The sequence below is a fragment of the Oncorhynchus masou genome, unplaced genomic scaffold, assembly GCF_036934945.1.
Source record: "Oncorhynchus masou masou isolate Uvic2021 unplaced genomic scaffold, UVic_Omas_1.1 unplaced_scaffold_2947, whole genome shotgun sequence".
NCBI classification, from domain to species: domain Eukaryota; kingdom Metazoa; phylum Chordata; class Actinopteri; order Salmoniformes; family Salmonidae; genus Oncorhynchus; species Oncorhynchus masou.
In genome coordinates, this window is record NW_027009367.1 from 9,621 (window position 1) to 32,500 (window position 22,880).

Consider the following 22,880-nt stretch of genomic DNA (forward strand, 5'->3'; position numbering starts at 1 on the left):
CAAGGGGGGGCGCCAACCCAGACAGGATGACCACATCAGTGAATCAACCCAATCAGGTGACGCACCCCTTCCAGGGACGGCATGAGAGGGCCCCAGGCTTCCTATGTCAGGCCTCCTATGTCAGGCCTCCTATGTCAGGCCTCTAGGCTTCCTATGTCAGGCTTCCCAGTCAGGCTTCCTTGGAAGATGGCCGAGCTACAGTGGTATAAATCGGCCTTCGTCCAAACGGTAATATGACCAGTCTATGGAAAGATGAGACTCTCACGAATAAGATTTGCTCTACGACCCTCGAAAAGCCCCACGGGACCTGTCTGAAGTCACTACCAGCCGATGTGCCAACTTCTGTCTGTAGCGTCCAAACCGTTTGGGCTACAAACTAATATGACCCCCACCAAGTGTCACGGGACTCGTCCGAAGGTAACCCGGTACCCGTTTAAAAAATGAATGCAAGTACACTACATGACCAAAAGTATGTGGACAACTGCTTGTCGAACATCTCATTCCAAAATCATGGGCATTAATATGGAGTTGGTCCCCCCTTTGCTGCTATAACAGCCTCCACTCCTCTGGGAAGGCTTTCCACTAGAGGTTTGAACATTGCTGCTATAACAGCCTCCACTCCTCTGGGAAGGCTTTCCACTAGATGTTTGAACATTGCTGCTATAACAGCCTCCACTCCTCTGGGAAGGCTTTCCACTAGATGTTGGAACATTGCTGCTATAACAGCCTCCACTCCTCTGGGAAGGCTTTCCACTAGATGTTGGAACATTGCTGCTATAACAGCCTCCACTCCTCTGGGAAGGCTTTCCACTAGATGTTGGAACATTGCTGCTATAACAGCCTCCACTCCTCTGGGAAGGCTTTCCACTAGATGTTGGAACATTGCTGCTATAACAGCCTCCACTCCTCTGGGAAGGCTTTCCACTAGATGTTGGAACATTGCTGCTATAACAGCCTCCACTCCTCTGGGAAGGCTTTCCACTAGATGTTGGAACATTGCTGCTATAACAGCCTCCACTCCTCTGGGAAGGCTTTCCACTAAATGTTTGAACATTGCTGCTATAACAGCCTCCACTCCTCTGGGAAGGCTTTCCACTAAATGTTTGAACATTGCTGCGGGTACTTGCTTCCATTTGCTTCGGGCACTGATGTTGTGCGATTAGGCCTCTGGCTCGCAGTCGGAATTCCAATTCATCCCAAAGGTGTTGGTCAGGTTGCAGAGTCTGAGGTTCCGTGATGTCTGATCAAGTTCTTCCCACTGATCTCAGCAAACCATTTTCTGTATGGACCACGCTTTGTGCGCAGGGGCATTGTCATGCTGAAACAGGAAAAGGCCTTCTGCAAACTGTTACCACTGAAGTTGAAGCACAGAATCATCTAGAATGTAATTGTATACTGTAGCGTTGTCAGTTCTTCCTCAGAACCATGAAGAAACAGCCAGACCATTTTTCCTCCTCCACCAAACTTTACAGTTGGCACTATGCATTCTGCTTGGGTAGCATTCTCCTGGCATCCGCCAAACCCATATTCATCCATTGGGACTGCCAGATGGTGACGTGATTCATCGCTCCAGAAGCGTTTCCACTGCTCCCGAGTCCAACGCTTGGCATGGCCTATAGTGATCTTAGGCTTGTGTGCTGCTGCTCGTAACCATGGAAACCCATTTCATGAAGACGAACAGTTCATGTGCTGACGTTGCTTTCAAGAGGCAGTTTGGAACTCGAGTAGTGTGGCAACCGAGGACAGACTATTGTTACATTTCCACTTCACAATAACAACACTTACAGTTGACCAACTGACTTGTTGGAAAGGTGGCATCTATGATGGTGCACGTTGAAAATACTAGGCTCTTCAGTAAGGTCATTCTATTGCCAACGTTTGTGGAGATTGCATGGCTGTGTACTCCAATTATGTACGCCTGTCAACAACAGGTGTGGCTGAAATAACCAAATCCACTAATTTGAAGGCGTGTCCACATACCAAATCAAATTTTATTTGTCACATACACATGGTTAGCAGATGTTAATGCGAGTATAGCGGAAATACTTGTGCTTCTAGTTCCGACAATGCAGTAATAACCAACAAGTAATCTAACTTAACAATTCCACAAGTGTAAGGGGATAAGAGAATATGTACATAAAGATATATGAATGAGTGATGGTACAGAGCAGCATAGGCAAGATACAGTAGATGGTATCGGTACAGTATATACATATGAGATGAGTATGTAAACAAAGTGGCATAGTTAAAGTGGCTAGTGATACATGTATTACATAAAGATGCAGTATATGATGATAGGTACAGTATATACGTATACATATGAGATGAATAATGTAGGGTATGTAAACATTATATTAGGTAGCATTGTTTAAAGTGGCTAGTGATATATTTTACATCATTTTCCATCAATTCCCATTATTAAAGTGTCTGGAGTTGAGTCAGTGTGTTGGCAGCAGCCACTCAATGTTAGTGGTGGCTGTTTAACAGTCTGATGGCCTTGAGATAAAGCTGTTTTTCAGTCTCTTGATCCCTGCTTTGATGCACCTGTACTGACCTCGCCTTCTGGATGATAGCGGGGTGAACAGGCAGTGGCTCGGGTGGTTGTTGTCCTTTATGATCTTTATGGCCTTCCTGTAACATCGGGTGGTGTAGGTGTCCACATACCTTTGTATATATAGTGTATGTCGGTAATTTTCTGCCAACAAAAATAAGGGGTTAAATACAATATATCTCCTAGGTATAGGACATACACTTAAAATCCTTATTCCTTTTCGACTTGTTTTTGGACTGTCTGTTTTATGAATGTGTTATTCATTGCGTTTCTATGGGCTACAGTAGTAAATTCATTATTTTATCAAATCATATTTTTTTTCTATGTTTTTTTCTTACCTACAGGGGTATGGTCATTTTAAAACAATTCCATGTGTTAGCTTAGTAGAAGGCCCCCCTTTTAGAGGTTAAAGACATGGGCTAATGGGGACGTTATGCAGATAGACTGGGGAAGCATTTTGGTGATTCCTCTGTGTTTATCATTAACGGTTAGTGTTTGTCAGTCTGCGGTTTGGCTGGGCCTCGTCAGAGTGGCTGAGAGTTGGGGCTGCAGACTGTTAATGGTCCTCTTTCGCCCTGGTCATCCAGCTAAATAGACTGTGGTTACTAAAACAGGCCCAATACATAGCATCATTCAGTTACGGCAGTATGTTAGTGTGTATATCAGAACTCAGCCTTTAAGTTTGTTCAGTTAACATTTCCCGTTTGCCCAGTAAGTGTATTTTACAGTCATCGTATTGATTTTGCATTGAGCTTTTCCCCAATCGAGATGGATGCATATGGTGTTACATTTAGTAGTAATCTGGTCCAGTCCTGCAGGACGTGTGTCAAGGTTAACTTTGACCCTTTGGGAGTATTGCTCCACGTCCCAAATCCACTGTGCATCGTTCAGTATAAATGCTTTGATCATGACACAGTGACACATCATTTCTGACTGTAAAACAACACACAGAAATTGTTTTATCGCTCCTCCCTTTTATGAATGAGGCACATATTTCCGTGTTGCCACGGCAACGTGGTTCTTCACTGCCTTTGTGGCGTAGCTGCGAGCAATGGCCCATAGCACTGGCGTTTCACAACTGTGGTAGATTCTCCCCTAACAATGGCAGCCGCAAAATACAATTAGAGCGGACTTTTCCATGAGAAGAAACGGGGGGGTGGAAGTCTTTATCGGAGGTAATAGACGGAATCGCTTGTTGTTGGCGCTAGGAGTTCGTTGTCATGGTTACAGCAGGTTGTCAAGTGGACCTTTTATAGGATGGGCTTCCAGGCGACATGATGCCGATAATGGGGCCTGAGTTTTTACCTGAGCATGTGACCTGGCTAGGGAAACCCTGGTCACCTGACCAGGTAGCACTCATGGCCTGAGATGTAGAGCCTAGTGAAGAGTAGAATTTGTAAACAGACGAAACACACAGAGAGAAACTCAGTGTTAACAACACCCTAAAGAGACTGAGAGTGTTAACAACACCCCAAAGAGAACCTCAGTGTGTTAACAACACCCCAAAGAGAACCTCAGAGAGTGTTAACAACACCCCAAAGAGAACCCCAGAGAGTGTTAGCAACACCCCAAAGAGAAACTCAGAGAGTGTTAACAACACCCCAAAGAGAACCCCAGAGAGAGTTAGCAACACCCCAAAGAGAACCCCAGAGAGTGTTAGCAACACCCCAAAGAGAAACTCAGAGAGTGTTAACAACACCCCAAAGAGAACCCCAGAGAGTGTTAGCAACACCCCAAAGAGAACCTCAGAGTGTTAACAACACCCCAAAGAGAACCCCAGAGAGTGTTAACAACACCCCAAAGAGAACCTCAGAGAGTGTTATCAACACCCCAAAGAGAACCCCAGAGAGTGTTAGCAACACCCCAAAGAGAACCTGAATGTTAACACCACCCCAAAGAGAACCTCAGAGAGTGTTAACAACACCCCAAAGAGAACCTGAGTGTTAACAACACCCCAAAGAGAACCTCAGAGAGTGTTAACAACACCCCAAAGAGATCCTCAGAGAGTGTTAGCACCACCCTCAAGAGAACCTCAGAGAGTGTTAACACCCCAAAGGCCCATAAGAAGCTATTTTCCAACCCAAGTTATCGCTCATCAGCAGATAACTCTCTTTGTATTCTCTCTCTTTCTGGGTGAAAACCAGTTCTGGGAACACTCAAATCACTGCATTGAATGTCAACGGAGAAAATATTTATTTCCATGCGCTTGGAGAGATTATGAGATAAACATTTTATTGCCGCAATTATGTTATTTTAAGAGCTGAATGCAAAGACCCCGGTGCGTCGTAGCGCCGGCCAAGATGCATCACGTCAATGAGGTAGTTGATCCTCACGCCCTTGCTAGCTGAGTGGAGTCGAGTAAACAAACACAAATACGTGTTATTTTCCATCCTCCTCCTTCTCTTTTACTTCTCTGTCTGTCTGTCTGTCTGTCTGTCTGTCTGTCTGTCTGTCTGTGTCTGTCTGTCTGTCTCTGTGTCTGTCTCTCTGTGTCTGTCTCTCTGTGTCTGTCTCTCTGTGTCTGTCTCTCTGTCTGTCTGTCTCTCTGTCTGTCTCTCTGTGTCTGTCTGTCTGTGTCTGTCTGTCTCTCTGTGTCTGTCTGTCTGTCTCTCTGTCTGTCTCTCTGTGTCTGTCTGTCTGTCTCTCTGTCTCTGTGTCTGTCTGTCTCTCTGTCTGTCTCTCTGTGTCTGTCTGTCTCTGTGTCTGTCTCTGTGTCTGTCTCTCTGTGTCTGTCTCTCTGTCTGTCTGTCTCTCTGTCTGTCTCTCTGTGTCTGTCTGTCTGTCTGTCTCTCTGTGTCTGTCTGTCTCTCTGTGTCTGTCTCTCTGTCTGTCTGTCTCTGTCTGTCTCTCTGTCTGTCTCTCTGTGTCTGTCTGTCTGTCTCTCTGTGTCTGTCTGTCTGTCTCTCTGTCTGTCTCTCTGTCTGTCTGTCTGTCTGTCTGTCTGTCTGTCTCTCTGTCTGTCTCTCTGTCTGTCTCTCTGTGTCTGTCTGTCTCTCTGTGTCTGTCTGTCTGTCTGTCTCTCTGTCTGTCTCTCTGTCTGTCTGTCTCTCTGTCTGTCTCTCTGTCTGTCTCTCTGTCTGTCTCTCGCTCATCTCCTAAGTGGAAAAGCATCACTTCTTAGTGAAAGGTCTTTACATGTTGATAACCTCAGTGTAACAAGTCAAAGCCAATCACTAGTTAACTCGCGGTTAACTAAATGAAGGACTTCTTCCCAATTCAAGGGGCTTTATTGGCATGGGAAACATGTGTTAACATTTCCAAAGCAAGTGAGGTAGATAATATACACAAGTGAAATAAACAATAAAAATTAGCAGTAAACATTACACATACAGAAGTTTCAAAGCAATAAAGACATTACAAATGTTATATTATATATATATACAGTGTTTTAACAATGTACAATCTCTCACTCTCTCTGTGTGTGTGTGTGAGGTGGATGTGAACAAGCTAACCCAGTGCCTCTCACTCTCCCCGTGTTTCATCCAGCCTCCAGACAACGGGCCTCCTCCTCTCCCCAGCTGCTCTCTCCCAGAGGGATACTATGAAGAGGCCGTCCCCCTCAGTCCTGGAAAAGCCCCAGAATACATCACTTCCAGTGAGTTTACAAAATATAGGCGCACATACATGTGACTAAGACACACACACACACACAATGAAACCTCACACATGAATAAGACACACACACACACACACAATGAACCCACACATCTTGACCCCCCCCAAGTGAGGACTGAACACACATTTACTCAGGATACATATAACCACTCAATAACTAACACATTCTACCTCTCTCTCTCGTCTGTCACTCAGACTATGATTCTGACCAGATGAGCAGTTCGTATGAGTCGTATGACGAGGAGGAGGAGGATGGGAAGGGGAACAGGGGGAAGAAGATGCGACACCAGTGGCCGAGCGAGGAGGCCTCCATGGGTCTGGTCAAGGACGCACGCATCTGTGCCTTCCTGCTGCGCAAGAAACGCTTCGGCCAGTGGACCAAGCTGCTCTGTGTCATCAAGGACAACAAGCTGCTGGTGTGGACACGTGAACAGATACAGAGACACGCACTATCAGCATCACAGACAAGAACACACACACACTCTCTCACCCTCTGTATCGTCTACCACCTGCAAAGTCATAGTTCCTCACAGACCATGCTGGTGTGTTGTGGATGATTGTGCTCACAGACCATGCTGGTGTGTTGTGGATGATTGTGCTCACAGACCATGCTGGTGTGTTGTGGATGATTGTGCTCACAGACCATGCTGGTGTGTTGTGGATGATTGTGCTCACAGACATGTGCTCGTAGAGTGTCAGGTGTCCGTTACTTGTCAAATACTGAAAATGAGCTAAATAAAAAAAGTATCATAAACATGCGCACACACTGAATAAACACATGCACCCAGAGACGCTCATAGCCATGTGTATTTGAAAGCCTTAATCCACCGGTTCTTTGACCTCTTCCTCTGTCCTCGCTCTTCCTCTCTCCTCCATCTCCTCTCTCTGCCCCTCCTTCCTCTCGCTTCCTCTCTCCTCCCTCCTTCCTCCCTTCTTTCTCTCTCCTTCCTCTCTCCTCCATCTCCTCTTTCCCCCCCTCCTCCCTCTCGCTTCCTCTCTCCTCCCTCTCTCCTCTCGTCTTCCCTTTCTCCTTCCTCCTTCCTTCCTCTCTCCATCCTCTCACCTCTCTCTCCATCTCTCCCTCTCTTCCTCTCTCCTTCCTCTTTCTCTCTCCTCCCTCACTCCATCCCTCTCCTTCTCTCTCCTCCCTCCCTCTTCCTCTCTCCTCCCTCTCTCCTTCCTCTCTCCTCCCTTTCTCTTCTATCCTGTCTCTTCCTGTCTCCTCCCTCTCTCCTCCCTTTATCTTCCTCTCTCCTTCCTCTATCCTCTCTCTTCCTCACTTCCTCTCTCTTCCTGTCTCCTTCCTCTCTCTTCCTCTCTCTTCCTCTAGTGCTACAAGTCATCTAAAGACCAGACACCCCAGATGGAGCTGCTGTTATCAGGCTGTAGCATCACACACGTCCCCAAGGACGGCAAGAAGAAGAAACACGAGCTGAAGATAGCCCACCAGGGAGCAGATGCCCTGGTTCTGGCCGTGCAGAGCAAAGAGCAGGCTGAGGAGTGGCTCAAGGTAACACAATAACACGACACACAGATTGATGTTACAGCGGTACACTGTGGTAGTCCGAGTGGATCAGGGTAACACAATAACACGACACACAGATTGATGTTACAGCGGTACACTGTGGTAGTCCGAGTGGATCAGGGTAACACAATAACACGACACACAGATTGATGTTACAGCGGTACACTGTGGTAGTCCGAGTGGATCAGGGTAACACAATAACACGACACACAGATTGATGTTACAGCAGTACACTGTGGTAGTCCGAGTGGATCAGGGTAACACAATAACACGACACACAGATTGATGTTACAGCGGTACACTGTGGTAGTCCGAGTGGATCAGGGTAACACAATAACCTGACACACAGATTGATGTTACAGCGGTACACTGTGGTAGTCCGAGTGGATCAGGGTAACACAATAACACGACACACAGATTGATGTTACAGCGGTACACTGTGGTAGTCCGAGTGGATCAGGGTAACACAATAACACGACACACAGATTGATGTTACAGCGGTACACTGTGGTAGTCAGTGGCTCAAGGTAACACAATAACCTGACACACAGATTGATGTTACAGCGGTACACTGTGGTAGTCCAGTGGATCAGGGTAACACAATAACACGACACACAGATTGATGTTACAGCGGTACACTGTGGTAGTCCGAGTGGCTCAAGGTAACACAATAACCTGACACACAGATTGATGTTACAGCGGTACACTGTGGTAGTCCGAGTGGATCAGGGTAACACAATAACACGACACACAGATTGATGTTACAGCGGTACACTGTGGTAGTCCGAGTGGATCAGGGTAACACAATAACCTGACACACAGATTGATGTTACAGCAGTACACTGTGGTAGTCCGAGTGGATCAGGGTAACACAATAACCTGACACACAGATTGATGTTACAGCGGTACACTGTGGTAGTCCGAGTGGATCAGGGTAACACAATAACCTGACACACAGATTGATGTTACAGCGGTACACTGTGGTAGTCCGAGTGGATCAGGGTAACACAATAACCTGACACACAGATTGATGTTACAGCGGTACACTGTGGTAGTCCGAGTGGATCAGGGTAACACAATAACCTGACACACAGATTGATGTTACAGCGGTACACTGTGGTAGTCCGGAGTGGATCAGGGTAACACAATAACCTGACACACAGATTGATGTTACAGCGGTACACTGTGGTAGTCCGAGTGGATCAGGGTAACACAATAACACGACACACAGATTGATGTTGCAGCAGTACACTGTGGTAGTCCGAGTGGATCAGGGTAACACTATAACCTGACACACAGATTGATGTTACAGCGGTACACTGTGGTAGTCCGAGTGGCTCAAGGTAACACAATAACCTGACACACAGATTGATGTTACAGCGGTACACTGTGGTAGTCCGAGTGGATCAGGGTAGCACTATAACCTGACACACAGATTGATGTTACAGCGGTACACTGTGGTAGTCCGAGTGGATCAGGGTAACACAATAACCGAGACACCAATTACGATGGTTTTCTATCAGACAATGGTCCCAATGTTACTGTGACACTGTTGTAGACGGAGTGACACACTAATAGGTGCATTTCAGGATTAAATCAAATGTATTTATAAATCCCTTCGTACATCAGCTGATATCTCAAAGTGCTGTACAGAAACCCAGCCTAAAACCCCAAACAGCAAGCAATGCAGGTGTAGAAGCACGTCCCTCATTGTTGACAAGACAATGACAAGTTGGCTAAATAAGCAGGAACTGACTGGTACTGTGAAGAGGGATCATCCAGTCCGGGGTACTGTTGGGGGGTGAAAACAGGATGGACTAAATTTACTGTAAATGCTGAAGGAAGATGCTGTATATTTTTGAGAGAATAATAAGAAACCGATTAATCTCGTGGTACGCTTGTCCAAAGGTACAGTCGGCCGCTGGTTGTTTTTCTTGGGGAGCGACTCCTTTGGTCCTGTATGAAAATACATTCTCTGTTTCTGCCCTAGCGGGCGGAGTCTTCTTCGTGACATTGCGTTAGGGGCCAGAGGGTTATTTTGAACAGGTGTTTCTGATGGCAGGATGTTTGGTTAGTATCTGTGAAACAGTCCCATCTCAGATCTCCCTCTCACGTCTGTTTTCTCTCCTGGAGACCTCAAAGTAAAGCATCCTGCTGACTCCTTTTTTTCCTCTTCCACTCTGCCCCATATGTCATTCCCATACCATCGCCTTTGAGTTATTCTATTTCAATCACAGTATGGAAGAGGCCATGGGGGGGGGGGTTAAATTCATAGAAATACACACAGACAGACACACACGCACAACCATTGTTTATCCTTGTGCAGCTATTTTAAGAGCCCTTCTCCTTCCTCGTTTCCCCTTTCACCGGTCCCGCCAGCGAACTTCCCCAGCCTCTAGTTTACCGACCGGGCCCTTTGTAACTGAGCTTGGACCCGGTCTTCTTCATACAGCACCTCAATCTGTGCAAAACCCGGTCAGAGAGGCCCCGTTAAAAACCGAGCGGTCTGCTATTTTGTCCTGTGCAGACTGCTGATGGAAACAATAGCCAGTCATATTTGCTTTCCCAACCCTATTACGTGTAAATGGTGGGTCCCTATAGGAGCTTTTTTTTGCAGAAATAAGGGAATTAAAAGGAAACAGTCTATTTTTTTGTTCTGATTTGATTACTCCTTCCACATGGTAATTAGTTTTGTTTATTGCTTAACAGCACACTGGGGTAGCGCCGAGGTACCTGCTAGCAGCCGCATTGGACTGCACAAATATACAAACCGAACCAGCGAAGGAAGAAAAGAAAAACACACAACATCCCTAATTATCGCTCGAGACGCGACGCATATTTGGTCAGGTGTCTGAAAACATGCACGATAAAAACACATTGAACCAATACATGTGAACACGGAATAAACCAATGCCCTTCAACCCCAAACAAACTCTCTGCCTCAGGTGATTACCATCTAACCCAATGATGCTTGCAATCAGCACGCCCAATTATGTGGCCCGGCTGGCCACGGTTCAACGTACCCCGAAACGGGGGCCTGGACTAGAGGAATTGGATTGAAGGCACATGTGTTCCCCTTGCGTTATTAACTGTACGGTGAGGGAGGAGATATTATTTTGGCCAGCTCAGCATACAATTACGCCTGGGGGTGTTTGCGCGCCTCACAGAGCCAAACAGATTAGTGTGGAGTATGTGTTTGGATATTAGGGCTGGACGTGGCCTAGGAGCGCTGGGGAAAAGCTCACTCGGTTTCTCTATTGCTTTCTTTGTCTTTATTTCCCTCTCTTCCTTTATCGCTCACTCTTTAACTCTGTCTCTCTTGCATCTCTCTCGTGCTCTCGCCCTCTCTTTATCTCTTTATATCTCTCTTTATATCTCTCTTTAACTCTGTCTCTCTTGCATCTCTCTCGTGCTCTCGCCCTCTCTTTATCTCTTTATATCTCTCTTTAACTGTCTGTCTCTCTTGCATCTCTCTCGTGCTCTCGCCCTCTCTTTATCTCTTTATATCTCTCTTTAACTGTCTGTCTCTCTTGCATCTCTCTCGTGCTCTCGCCCTCTCTTTATCTCTCTTTATCTCTCTCTTTAACTCTGTCTCTCTTGCATCTCTCTCGTGCTCTCGCCCTCTCTTTATCTCTCTTTATATCTCTCTTTAACTCTCTGTCTCTCTTGCATCTCTCTCGTGCTCTCGCCCTCTCTTTATCTCTCTTTATCTTTCTCTTTAACTCTGTCTCTCCTACTCTGTTCCTCCATCCAGAGACGGAGAGCTTCGATAAATAATCACTCTTGAATTTCACATTAAAGAATGAATGGAAATAAAAGGTCTTGGTTATCCCACCCTAGTCGGAGGATAAGAATCCAATAACATGTCCAACACGATGTCCCTGTAATGATTCATGTAAGACTGCATTAGTGAATAGAGACGAGACTAGAACGGAGCCTTGAGGCACTCCAAAACTAATGTGAATTCCAGACATATAAACGTCCTGTTTATAGAATCAACATGTCCATATTGTGTTGCTCGTGATCTGTTTATAGAATCAACATCTTTATGGGGTATTGTGATGTCATTATGGAATATTGTGATGTCTTTATGGGGTATTGTGATGTCATTATGGGTTATTGTGATGTCATTATGGGGTATTGTGATGCTTTTTTGACACAACAAATCAAAAAGCAAGTACTGCAGGCTCTAGTTTTGTCTTATCTTGACCACATGTCTGGACAACAATCAAGTACTGCAGAGAAAGACATAGTTAAGCTGCAGCTGGCCCAGAAGAGAGCGGCATGTCTTGCTCTACATTGTAATCAGAGGGCTTATATTAATATTATGCTGCCAGTCTCTCTTGGCTAAGAGTTGAGGAGAGACTGACTGCATCACTTCTTCATTTTATAAGGAACATTGTGTTGAAAAATCCAAATTGTTGGCATCGTCAACTTACACACAGCTCTGACATACACACCTACTCCACCAGACATGCCACCAGGGGTCTTTTCACAGTCTCTAAATCCAGAACAAATTAAAGAAAGTGTACAGTATTATAGAGCCATTATTGCATGGAACCTTTCATCTCATATTACTGAAATGAACAGCAAACCTGGTTTCATAAACAGATAAACACATCACAGCACAACACCTCTCCCCTATTGGACATAGATATGTTGTGTGTATGCATTGCTATGTAGGCTATGTGCATTGCTATGTAGGCTACATTTTTAAATGTATGTAGTTCTGTCCTTGAGCTGTTCTTGTCTATTAATGTTCTGTATTATGTCATGTCTCATGTTCTGTGTTGGACCCCAGGAAGAGTAGCTGCGGCTTTCGCAACAGCTAAAGTGGATCCTAATATAATCACTGTTAAGACTCAGACTCTCTATAATCACTGTTAAGACTCAGACTCTCTATAATCCCTGTTAAGACTCAGTCCCTCTATAATCACTGTTAAGACTCAGTCCCTCTATTATCACTGTTAAGACTCAGTCCCTCTATTATCACTGTTAAGACTCAGTCCCTCTATAATCACTGTTAAGACTCAGTCCCTCTATAATCACTGTTAAGACTCAGTCCCTCTATAATCACTGTTAAGACTCAGTCCCTCTATACTCACTGTTAAGACTCAGTCCCTCTATAATCACTGTTAAGACTCAGTCCCTCTATACTCACTGTTAAGACTCAGTCCCTCTATAATCACTGTTAAGACTCAGTCTCTCTATAATCACTGTTAAGACTCAGTCCCTCTATACTCACTGTTAAGACTCAGTCCCTCTATACTCACTGTTAAGACTCAGTCCCTCTATACTCACTGTTAAGACTCAGTCCCTCTATAATCACTGTTAAGACTCAGTCCCTCTATAATCACTGTTAAGACTCAGTCCCTCTATACTCACTGTTAAGACTCAGTCCCTCTATACTCACTGTTAAGACTCAGTCCCTCTATAATCACTGTTAAGACTCAGTCCCTCTATACTCACTGTTAAGACTCAGTCCCTCTATACTCACTGTTAAGACTCAGTCCCTCTATAATCACTGTTAAGCCTCAGTCCCTCTATAATCACTGTTAAGACTCAGTCCCTCTATAATCACTGTTAAGACTCAGTCCCTCTATACTCACTGTTAAGACTCAGTCCCTCTATACTCACTGTTAAGACTCAGTCCCTCTATAATCACTGTTAAGACTCAGTCCCTCTATACTCACTGTTAAGACTCAGTCCCTCTATACTCACTGTTAAGACTCAGTCCCTCTATACTCACTGTTAAGACTCAGTCCCTCTATAATCACTGTTAAGACTCAGTCCCTCTATAATCACTGTTAAGACTCAGTCCCTCTATACTCACTGTTAAGACTCAGTCCCTCTATACTCACTGTTAAGACTCAGTCTCTCTATAATCACTGTTAAGACTCAGTCCCTCTATAATCACTGTTAAGACTCAGTCCCTCTATAATCACTGTTAAGACTCAGTCCCTCTATAATCACTGTTAAGACTCAGTCTCTCTATAATCACTGTTAAGACTCAGTCCCTCTATAATCACTGTTAAGACTCAGTCCCTCTATAATCACTGTTAAGACTCAGTCCCTCTATACTCACTGTTAAGACTCAGTCCCTCTATAATCACTGTTAAGACTCAGTCCCTCTATAATCACTGTTAAGACTCACAGTCTCTCTATAATCACTGTTAAGACTCAACAGTCTCTCTATAATCTCTGTTAAGACTCAGTCTTTCTGTAATCACTGTTAAGATTCAGTCTCTCTATTATCTCTGTTAAGACTCACAGTCTCTCTATTATCTCTGTTAAGACTCAGTCTCTCTATAATCACTGTTAAGGCTCACAGTCTCGGGCCTGGACATGTACTGGCTTAAGCAGGGGGACACTTCTGGCACTGCAGGATTTGAGTCCCTGGCGGCGTAGTGTGTTACTGATGGTAGCCTTTGTTACTTTGGTCCCAGCTCTCTGCAGGTCATTCACTCGGTCCCCCCGTGTGGTTCTGGGATTTTTGCTCACCGTTCTTGTGATCATTTTGACCCCACGGGGTGAGATCTTGCGTGGAGCCCCAGATCGAGGGAGATTATCAGTGGTTTTGTATGTCTTCCATTTCCTAATAATTGCTCCCACAGTTGATTTCTTCAAACCAAGCTGCTTACCTATTGCAGATTCAGGCTTCCCAGCCTGGTGCAGGTCTACAATTTTGTTTCTGGTGTCCTTTGACAGCTCTTTGGTCTTGGCCATAGTGGAGTTTGGAGTGTGACTGTTTGAGGTTGTGGACAGGTGTCTTTTATAACAAGTTCAAACAGGTGCCATTAATACAGGTAACGAGTGGAGGACAGAGAATCCTCTTAAAGAAGAAGTTACAGGTCTGTGAGAGCCAGAAATCTTGCTTGTTTGTAGTTGACCAAATACTTATTTTCCACCATAATTTGCAAATAAATTAATTAAAAATCCTACAATGTGATTTTATGGAATTTTTATTCTCATTTTGTCTGTCATAGTTGAAGTGTACCAATGATGGAAATTACAGGCCTCTCATCTTTTTAAGTGGGAGAACTTGCACAATTGGTGGCTGACTAAATACTTTTTTGCCCCACAGTACTTTGCACTTCTTTTGACCAGAGCCTTATGGGTCAAGTAGTGTTCACTAATCTGTATACCTGTTGCCTTGTTCCTGTCAGTCTTTCTGTCAGTCTTGCTGTAAGTGCAGTATTCTGTTCTGTGATCCATTGTGTGTTCTAATACCTTTAACACAGGGGAGGGGGATGTAGTGTCGGAAACACATTCTGGACTTTAAAGATGTTGACATGGCTTCTTCAAGACATCAGTCTTGCTGGATGTAACTGATGCATTGTAGCCAGTTGAACATGAACAGTCCTGTCCTAGAATCCTCCTTTGTGTTTGCTCTTCCTCCAGGTGATGAGGGAGGTGTGCAGTAATGGCTGTGACTCAGATGTAGCAGGGTCTCCTGTGCACAAGCCCGACCTGGAGAAGGTAAGGAACAGAACACCAGCTCAGGCACATGAACACACACTTACACACACCGGCAAGTCACACACTCATAAACACTCAAAACGCACACATGTATACAAACACATCAACATGAAGGTAAGGACACACACGCGCACACACACACCTACACACCTACACACACACACACACACACACACACACACACACACACACACACACACACACACACACACACACACACACACACACACACACACACACACACACGCTGCTACTGTAATTTCTCACCAAGGACAACTGGAGGAGGAGATTTCTATATGTTGCCATATTGGCCCCTGTACCCTCCCCTCTCTCTCTGTGCCCTAATAGCAGGCAGGATACCAGGGCAGCACAATAGGATACCAGTACAGCACAATGGGATACCAGGGCAGCACAATGGGATACCAGGGCAGCACAATGGGATACCAGGGCAGCACAATGGGATACCAGGGCAGCACAATGGGATACCAGGGCAGCACAATGGGATACCAGGGCAGCACATTGGGATACCAGGGCAGCACATTAGGATTCCAGGGCAGCACATTAGGATACCAGGGCAGCACATTAGGATACCAGGGCAGCACAATGGGATACCAGGGCAACACAATAGGATACCAGGGCAACACAATAGGATACCAGGGCAACACAATGCAGTAAAAGCTGTAATTGTTGTGCCAGATAGCAGTTAATTGCAGCTGTGGCACAGTGTGTACAGGGAGGTCAGGGGAGAGGGTGTGTTATTGGATTTCATAAGTTACTGGATATGTTGGAGCCTTACTGTACTGTGTGTGTGTGTGTGTGTGTGTGTGTGTGTGTGTGTGTGTGTGTGTGTGTGTGTGTGTGTGTGTACAGTGGTGGAAAATGAGGCAGCGCAGGAGGGTTTTTATGACAAATCGCTCCCTAGTTGGCAACGTACTTAGAAGCCTAGTCTAATTATTCATACATAACATGTTGCAGATGCTCTCCAAGATTCTCTGTGTGTACAGTGTGTGTGTTTATGTATGGTTGTGTGTGCTTGTCTGTCCTGCTGACAGTTCTAATGCTCTGAAATCTTAACTGTGTACAACCTTTTCCATTCCAGAAGGTGTTGTGTGATAGGCCGAGCTCAGACGGAGAGCCGCCCAATGAGAACGGACACACCGTCACCGACTGTAAGGACCAAGGTGAAACCAGGGAGGGGTCTGGAACACTGAGAACGCTCTCTGTCTCTCTTTCTCTCCATCTCTTTCTCTCCATCTCTTTCTCTCGCTCTCTCTCGCTCTCTCTCTCTCTCTCTCTCTCTCTCTCTCTCTCTGTCTTGCTCTCTCTCTCTGTCTCTCTCTCTCTCTCCCTCCATCTCTCTCTGCCTCTCTCTCCCTCCATCTCTCTCTGCCTCTCTCTCTATCCATCTCTCTCTCTCTCTCTCTCTCTCTCTCTCTCTCTCTCTCTCTGTCTCTCTCTCTGTCTCTCTCTCTCTGTCTCTCTCTATCCATCTATCTCTCTCTGTCTCTCTCTCTCTCTCTCCCTTCATCTCTCTCTCTCTCTCTCTCTCTCTCTCTCCCTCCATCTCTCTATGTCTCTCTCTCCCTCCATCTCTCTCTGTCTCTCTCTGTCTCTCCATCGCTCTCTCTGTCTCTCCCTCAATCTCTCTCTCTCTCTCTGTGTGTGTGTGTGTGTGTTACCCAACAGCAGTAAATTCCTGTCCTGTAGGGGATTGCTAACTCAGCTCTGATTGATAGACATGTGTGTTTAATAGTTTGTCTATAACAGCTGGGGGAAACAATGATTGTTGAAATATGGGCACAAACTTTTTTCTCCAAATGAGCTCAATTGGGGGATCTCTGACTGATGTGTTTTGACAGTTTGCTGTAATTTGATCCGTTTAAGTTCAGGCATTTATTGCATTCACTCTTATTAGTTAATTATATCCCCCTCTGGAGGATTGGAGGGGTAATGCAGTTTGACAACCACTTTTGTTCCCCTACTGTCGATCTCCAACTATTTTATACCCAATTCCAAAGGGACCTCTAGCCCATAGACCCTTCATGTAGAACTAAGAGGCTAGGTTAGTGTGATACAGCTCCACTTTGCCCTCTGATAGACCAGGTTGAATATCTGTCATATTGTTTACACTGCTCCAATCCTCTCAGTCCATATTGTTTACTCTGCTCCAATCCTCTCAGTCCATATTATTTACTCTGCTCCAATCCTCTCCGTCCATATTGTTTACTCTGCTCCAATCCTCTCCGTCCACATTGTTTACTCTGCTCCAATCCTCTCAGTCCATATTGTTTACTCTGCTCCAATCCTCTCAGTCCATATTGTTTACTCTGCTCCAATCCTCTCAGTCCATATTGTTTACTCTGCTCCAATCCTCTCAGTCCACATTGTTTACTCTGCTCCAATCCTCTCAGTCCATATTGTTTACTCTGCTCCAATCCTCTCAGTCCATATTGTTTACTCTGCTCCAATCCTCTCAGTCCATATTGTTTACTCTGCTCCAATCCTCTCAGTCCATATTGTTTACTCTGTTCCAATCCTCTCAGTCCATATTGTTTACTCTGCTCCAATCCTCTCAGTCCATATTGTTTACTCTGCTCCAATCCTCTCAGTCCATATTGTTTACACTGCTCCAATCCTCTCAGTCCATATTGTTTACTCTGCTCCAATCCTCTCAGTCCATATTGTTTACTCTGCTCCAATCCTCTCAGTCCATATTGTTTACTCTGCTCCAATCCTCTCAGTCCATATTGTTTACACTGCTCCAATCCTCTCAGTCCATATTGTTTACTCTGCTCCAATCCTCTCAGTCCATATTGTTTACTCTGCTCCAATCCTCTCAGTCCATATTGTTTACTCTGCTCCAATCCTCTCAGTCCATATTGTTAACTCTGCTCCAATCCTCTCAGTCCATATTGTTAACTCTGCTCCAATCCTCTCAGTCCATATTGTTTACTCTGCTCCAATCCTCTCAGTCCATATTGTTTACACTGCTCCAATCCTCTCAGTCCATATTGTTTACTCTGCTCCAATCCTCTCAGTCCATATTGTTTACTCTGCTCCAATCCTCTCAGTCCATATTGTTTACTCTGCTCCAATCCTCTCAGTCCGTATTGTATGTCACCAGTGGCTGATGACATCACCCCATATCTCTCGTCCTGCATCTTCAGGCTAAATGACGACCACACACCCGCCCTTCTCACACCATTTCACCCCAGCTCTTTCTGAGGGGAAAAACGAGTCTCCAACCCCTCTTTTTCAGCTTAATCATCCACATTCCTTCCATGGCTGGTAACTAACGGCCTTGATTCAGTGGAATCAAATGAACCTGATCAGAGAGTTTTCCCCCCCAATTCTTTCTCAGAAAAAAGGAGGAACACATTATAATAATCATCCTTTTAAAAAGTGAAGCTCTTTCACATCTGTGTGTCTGGTTTCCTACCTTAGGCCCGGGGTCTGCTGTGTGTGTGTGTGTGTGTGGCCAGAGAAACAATAGCCGTGTTTGGGAACAAATGGCCACATATGTAATGAAGTCGTCGCCATGGCAGATATCATCTCTATCATGGTAACTGGATCTGAGTACTGATTGATGCAGCGAAGGTGTGTGTGTGTGTGTGTGTGTGTGTGTGTGTGTGTGTGTGTGTGTGTGTGTGTGTGTGTGTGTGTGTGTGTGTGTGTGTGTGTGTGTGTGTGTGTGTGTGTGTGTGCGCAGAAGCACTCCAGACTCAGAGCATCAGATGCCTCACTATGATGACATCATTCGTGGGGAATTTTGAACCACTGCCTCAGAAACTTTCTGTCCTGTCTCTCTCCTTCCTGTCTCTCTCCTTCCTGTCTCTCTCCTTCCTGTCTCTCCCCTGTGTCTCCCCTGTGTCTCCTCTGTCTCTCTGCTCTGTCTCTCTCCTGTGTCTCCTCTGTCTCTCTCCTCTGACTCTCTCCTGTGTCTCCTCTCTCTCTCCTCTCTCTCTCTCCTCTGTCTCTCCTGTGTCTCTCTCCTCTGTCTCTCTCCTGTGTCTCTCTCCTGTGTCTCCTCTGTCTCTTTCCTGTGTCTCTCTCCTCTGTCTCTTCTGTCTCTCTCCTCTGTATCTCTCCTGTGTCTCCTCTCTCTCTCCTCTCTCTCTCCTCTGTCTCTCCTGTGTCTCTCTCCTCTGTCTCTCTCCTGTGTCTCCTCTGTCTCTCTCCTCTGTCTCTCTCCTGTGTCTCTCTCCTGTGTCTCCTCTGTCTCTCTCCTCTGTCTCTCCTGTGTCTCTCTCCTCTGTCTCTCTCCCGTGTCTCCTCTGTCTCTCTCCTCTGTCTCTCTCCTGTGTCTCTCTCCTGTGTCTCTCTCCTGTGTCTCTCTCCCGTGTCTCCTCTGTCTCTCTCCTCTCTCTGTCCTGTGTCTCCTCTCTCTCTCCTCTGTCTCTCTCCTCTGTCTCTCTCCTCTATCTCTCCTCTGTCTCTCTCCTCTGTCTCTCTCCTCTGTCTCCGCTCTGTCTCTCTCCTGTGTCTTTCTCCTCTGTCTCTCTCCTGTGTCTCCGTCTCTCTCCTGTGTCTCTCTCCTCTGTCTCTCTCCTGTGTCTCTCTCCTGTGTCTCTCTCCTGTGTCTCTCTCCTGTGTCTTTCTCCTCTGTCTCTCTCCTGTGTCTCCGTCTCTCTCATGTGTCTCTCTCCCGTGTCTCCTCTGTCTCTCTCCTGTGTCTCTCTCCCGTGTCTCCTGTGTCTCTCTCCCGTGTCTCCTCTGTCTCTCTCCTCTGTCTCTCTCCTGTGTCTCCTCTCTCTCTCATCACTCTCTCCTGTGTCTCTCTCCTGTGTCTCTCTCCCGTGTCTCCTCTGTCTCTCTCCTGTGTCTCTTTCCTGTGTCTCTCTCCTGTGTCTCTCTCCTGTGTCTCTCTCCTCTGGCTCTCTCCTCTGTCTCCTCTGTCTCTCTCCTCTGTCTCTCTCCTGTGTCTCTCTCCTGTGTCTCTCTCCTCTCCAATCCAAACAACAGGGACCAGCAGATTGTATCTTCAGACACACAGAGACAGCCTTTAAGGCCTGGTTTAGACCACAGTATTTCCAGGATAATGTTCACTGTCATTGTGTCCATGGGTCTCTTTGGGTAGTAGGCCTAATTTCTGACCAAAATATTCAAATGATCTGCTTGTCTATTACAGTCTCATCAGGTACTGTGATCATAGTTGAATTGTTAAAGATTACAGTACTGTGATGGTCTAGCTCTCTGGCATGGTATGTCTCTCTCTCTCTCTCTCCCCCTCCCCCTCTCACTCTATACCTTCCTCTCTCTCTTTCTCTCCCCTCCCCCTCTCACTCTATACCTTCCTTTGTCTCTCTCTCACTCTCTCTCCCCTCCTCTCTCTCTCTGTCTCCCTCGCCAACTGTCTCTCTCTCTCCCTCAGGTAAAGGGAAGAAGGACTCTCAGAAGAGTCAGAAGGGAGGCACGCTGAGTAAAGGGGCGGGGAAGAAGATCACTAAGATCATTGGCTTAGGCAAGAAGAAGCCGTCCACTGACGAACAGACCTCTTCAGCCGAGGAGGACATACCCACCTGTGGTAAGACACCTGTTAGGGGTTAGAGGTCACATCTGGGGTGTAGAGGACAACCTATATCAAGGGTGGATTGGTCGTATAGGTGCTCCGTTAAAATGTGTTCCAATACATTGTTGTTGTTTCTATGTAGAATGTACGGGGACATGCCTTGACTTACAACAACCAGAACTGCAGCTATTGACCCATTTCATTTACATTTACATTTAACTCATTTAGCAGACGCTCTTATCCAGAGCGACTTACAAATTGGTGAATTCACCTTCTGACATCCAGTGGAACAGCCACTTACAATAGTGCATCTAAATCATTTAAGGGGGGGGGGGGGAGAAGGATTACTTATCCATTTCCTGGTCTGCTGTTTCACCATTGGTCACTTTACCACACCCCTTTATTCTAACTGGTTCCGTCTTGCCTGATTGACAGGCTACCTGAACGTGCTGTCCAATAACCGCTGGCGTGAGCGTTGGTGTCGTCTGAAGGACAACCAGCTGCTGCTTCATAAGGACCGTACTGATCTGAAGACCCACACGGCCAGCCTGCCCCTCAGAGGCTGCGAGGTCAGCCCGGGACTGGACTCCAAACACCCCTTCGCCTTCCGCCTGCTCCGCAACGGACAGGAGGTGGCTGTACTGGAGGTAGGTTGGTGGTCAATGGGTGGAAGTTGGTCATAGATTCAGATCTGGGATCAGCTTACCCACCACGCCAAATCTGAACCTTCATGTTCAAATCATCAGATCTGACCTTAAATCAGCGCCCAAGGGGCATCTTCCCACACCATCAAATGCACTAGCTAGTGAGTAGCTTTGTGGTCATGTGATAGTTTGAGTTGGATATAAAATAGCGCTGGATCTCTCTAAACCCTGTTCTCTCCAGGCGTCCTCCTCAGAGGTCATGGGTCGGTGGCTGGGGATGCTGCTAGCTGAAACAGGCTCTATCACAGACCCTGCAGCTTTACATTATGATTACATAGATGTAGAGACTACCGCAAACGTTATCCAGCTGGCCAAGCAGTCCTTCTGGTGAGACACACACACGCACGCACGCGCACACGCACACGCACACGCACACGCACACGCACACGCACACACACACACACACACACACACACACACACACACACACACACACACACACACAGATGTAGAGACTACCGCAAACGTTATCCAGCTGGCCAAGCAGTCCTTCTGGTGAGACACACACACACACACACACACACACATAGGGGTAATTTTGTTTTCCAGATGGGCTGTGAGCAGTTCTGGGCTGATGAGATGTAGTCATTGTTTGTGTTTGTCTCTAAGTTGTTATTCGTATGTTTATATCTGGTGCAAAAAAAAGGAAAAACTAAATATCTATATTTTATTAAAGATGGGGTGTTGGTGGGTATGTTGGCCGAGTGTGTGCATGCGTTTTGAAATCCACCAAAAAGGCAAGCGTTGTATGACAGTTGGGACGGGTGCATGATGGTATGTGTCCACTATGAGGTTTTGAAAAACCCCTCAGCCCCTGTTGAGTTAGGAATGCACGACTCTGGATCAATGTTTTCCCTGAGAGGATGTGAGTCACTCTCTTACCAGCATTGTTTTCACCAGAGCACTGTGTGCAGTCAGTCCTGCCCACACAAACAAACCACAACACACTTAGCAAAGGGCTGGATGAAGAGTTTCAATATCAACTGGATTACTAAATGATTGGACTGTTATTTGTATGATGGGGACAATATGAGACAACAGCTATAAGGGTCCTTAAAGGCAAATTCGCTCCTTATTCCCAATAGGGCTCTACATTTCTATAGATGACTAGGATTTTGAGGAGAAGGTGTCATTTGTCCTTGTATAGTAACTCACAGTGTCCTCCTCAGCTTCACCAGTAAACGTGCTGTATCTCCCAACCCTTATCTGGACAACCCTGCCAACAGTTACGCATGTCCCTCTGGAATGGCACTGCACTATGATGATGTGCCCATCAATGGAATGGTAAGCACACACACACACACACACACACACACACAAAATATCTATATATAAGAACAAATGGGAGCAGTATCTCTTCATCTCCTGTCTGGATGCTGCATTGTGATGGCTTGCATCAGGGACATCTTTTTGTTTCTCATCCTCTTTCGCTCCCTCTTTCCCATGCTCATCCCTCTGATTCAATTATTGTGCAACTTTCAAGTACGTTCTGCTCCA

General features: G+C 45.9%; 1 protein-coding gene across 1 annotated transcript in view; it reads left to right on the plus strand.

Moving 5' to 3' along the window:
- Nucleotides 1-381: 381 nt before the first annotated feature.
- Nucleotides 382-22,880, plus strand: part of LOC135534045 (actin filament-associated protein 1-like) — a gene marked incomplete at its 3' end in the record, with an annotated part of 34,310 nt that continues 11,811 nt past the window's right edge. The window contains exons 1-10 of the mRNA XM_064961192.1: nt 382-417; nt 5,984-6,146; nt 6,362-6,582; nt 7,497-7,676; nt 15,093-15,170; nt 16,270-16,351; nt 20,542-20,694; nt 21,115-21,326; nt 21,565-21,710; nt 22,553-22,667. Coding sequence (XP_064817264.1) covers nt 382-417; nt 5,984-6,146; nt 6,362-6,582; nt 7,497-7,676; nt 15,093-15,170; nt 16,270-16,351; nt 20,542-20,694; nt 21,115-21,326; nt 21,565-21,710; nt 22,553-22,667 — 1,386 coding nt within the window. The remainder of the gene's footprint in view (nt 418-5,983; nt 6,147-6,361; nt 6,583-7,496; nt 7,677-15,092; nt 15,171-16,269; nt 16,352-20,541; nt 20,695-21,114; nt 21,327-21,564; nt 21,711-22,552; nt 22,668-22,880) is intronic.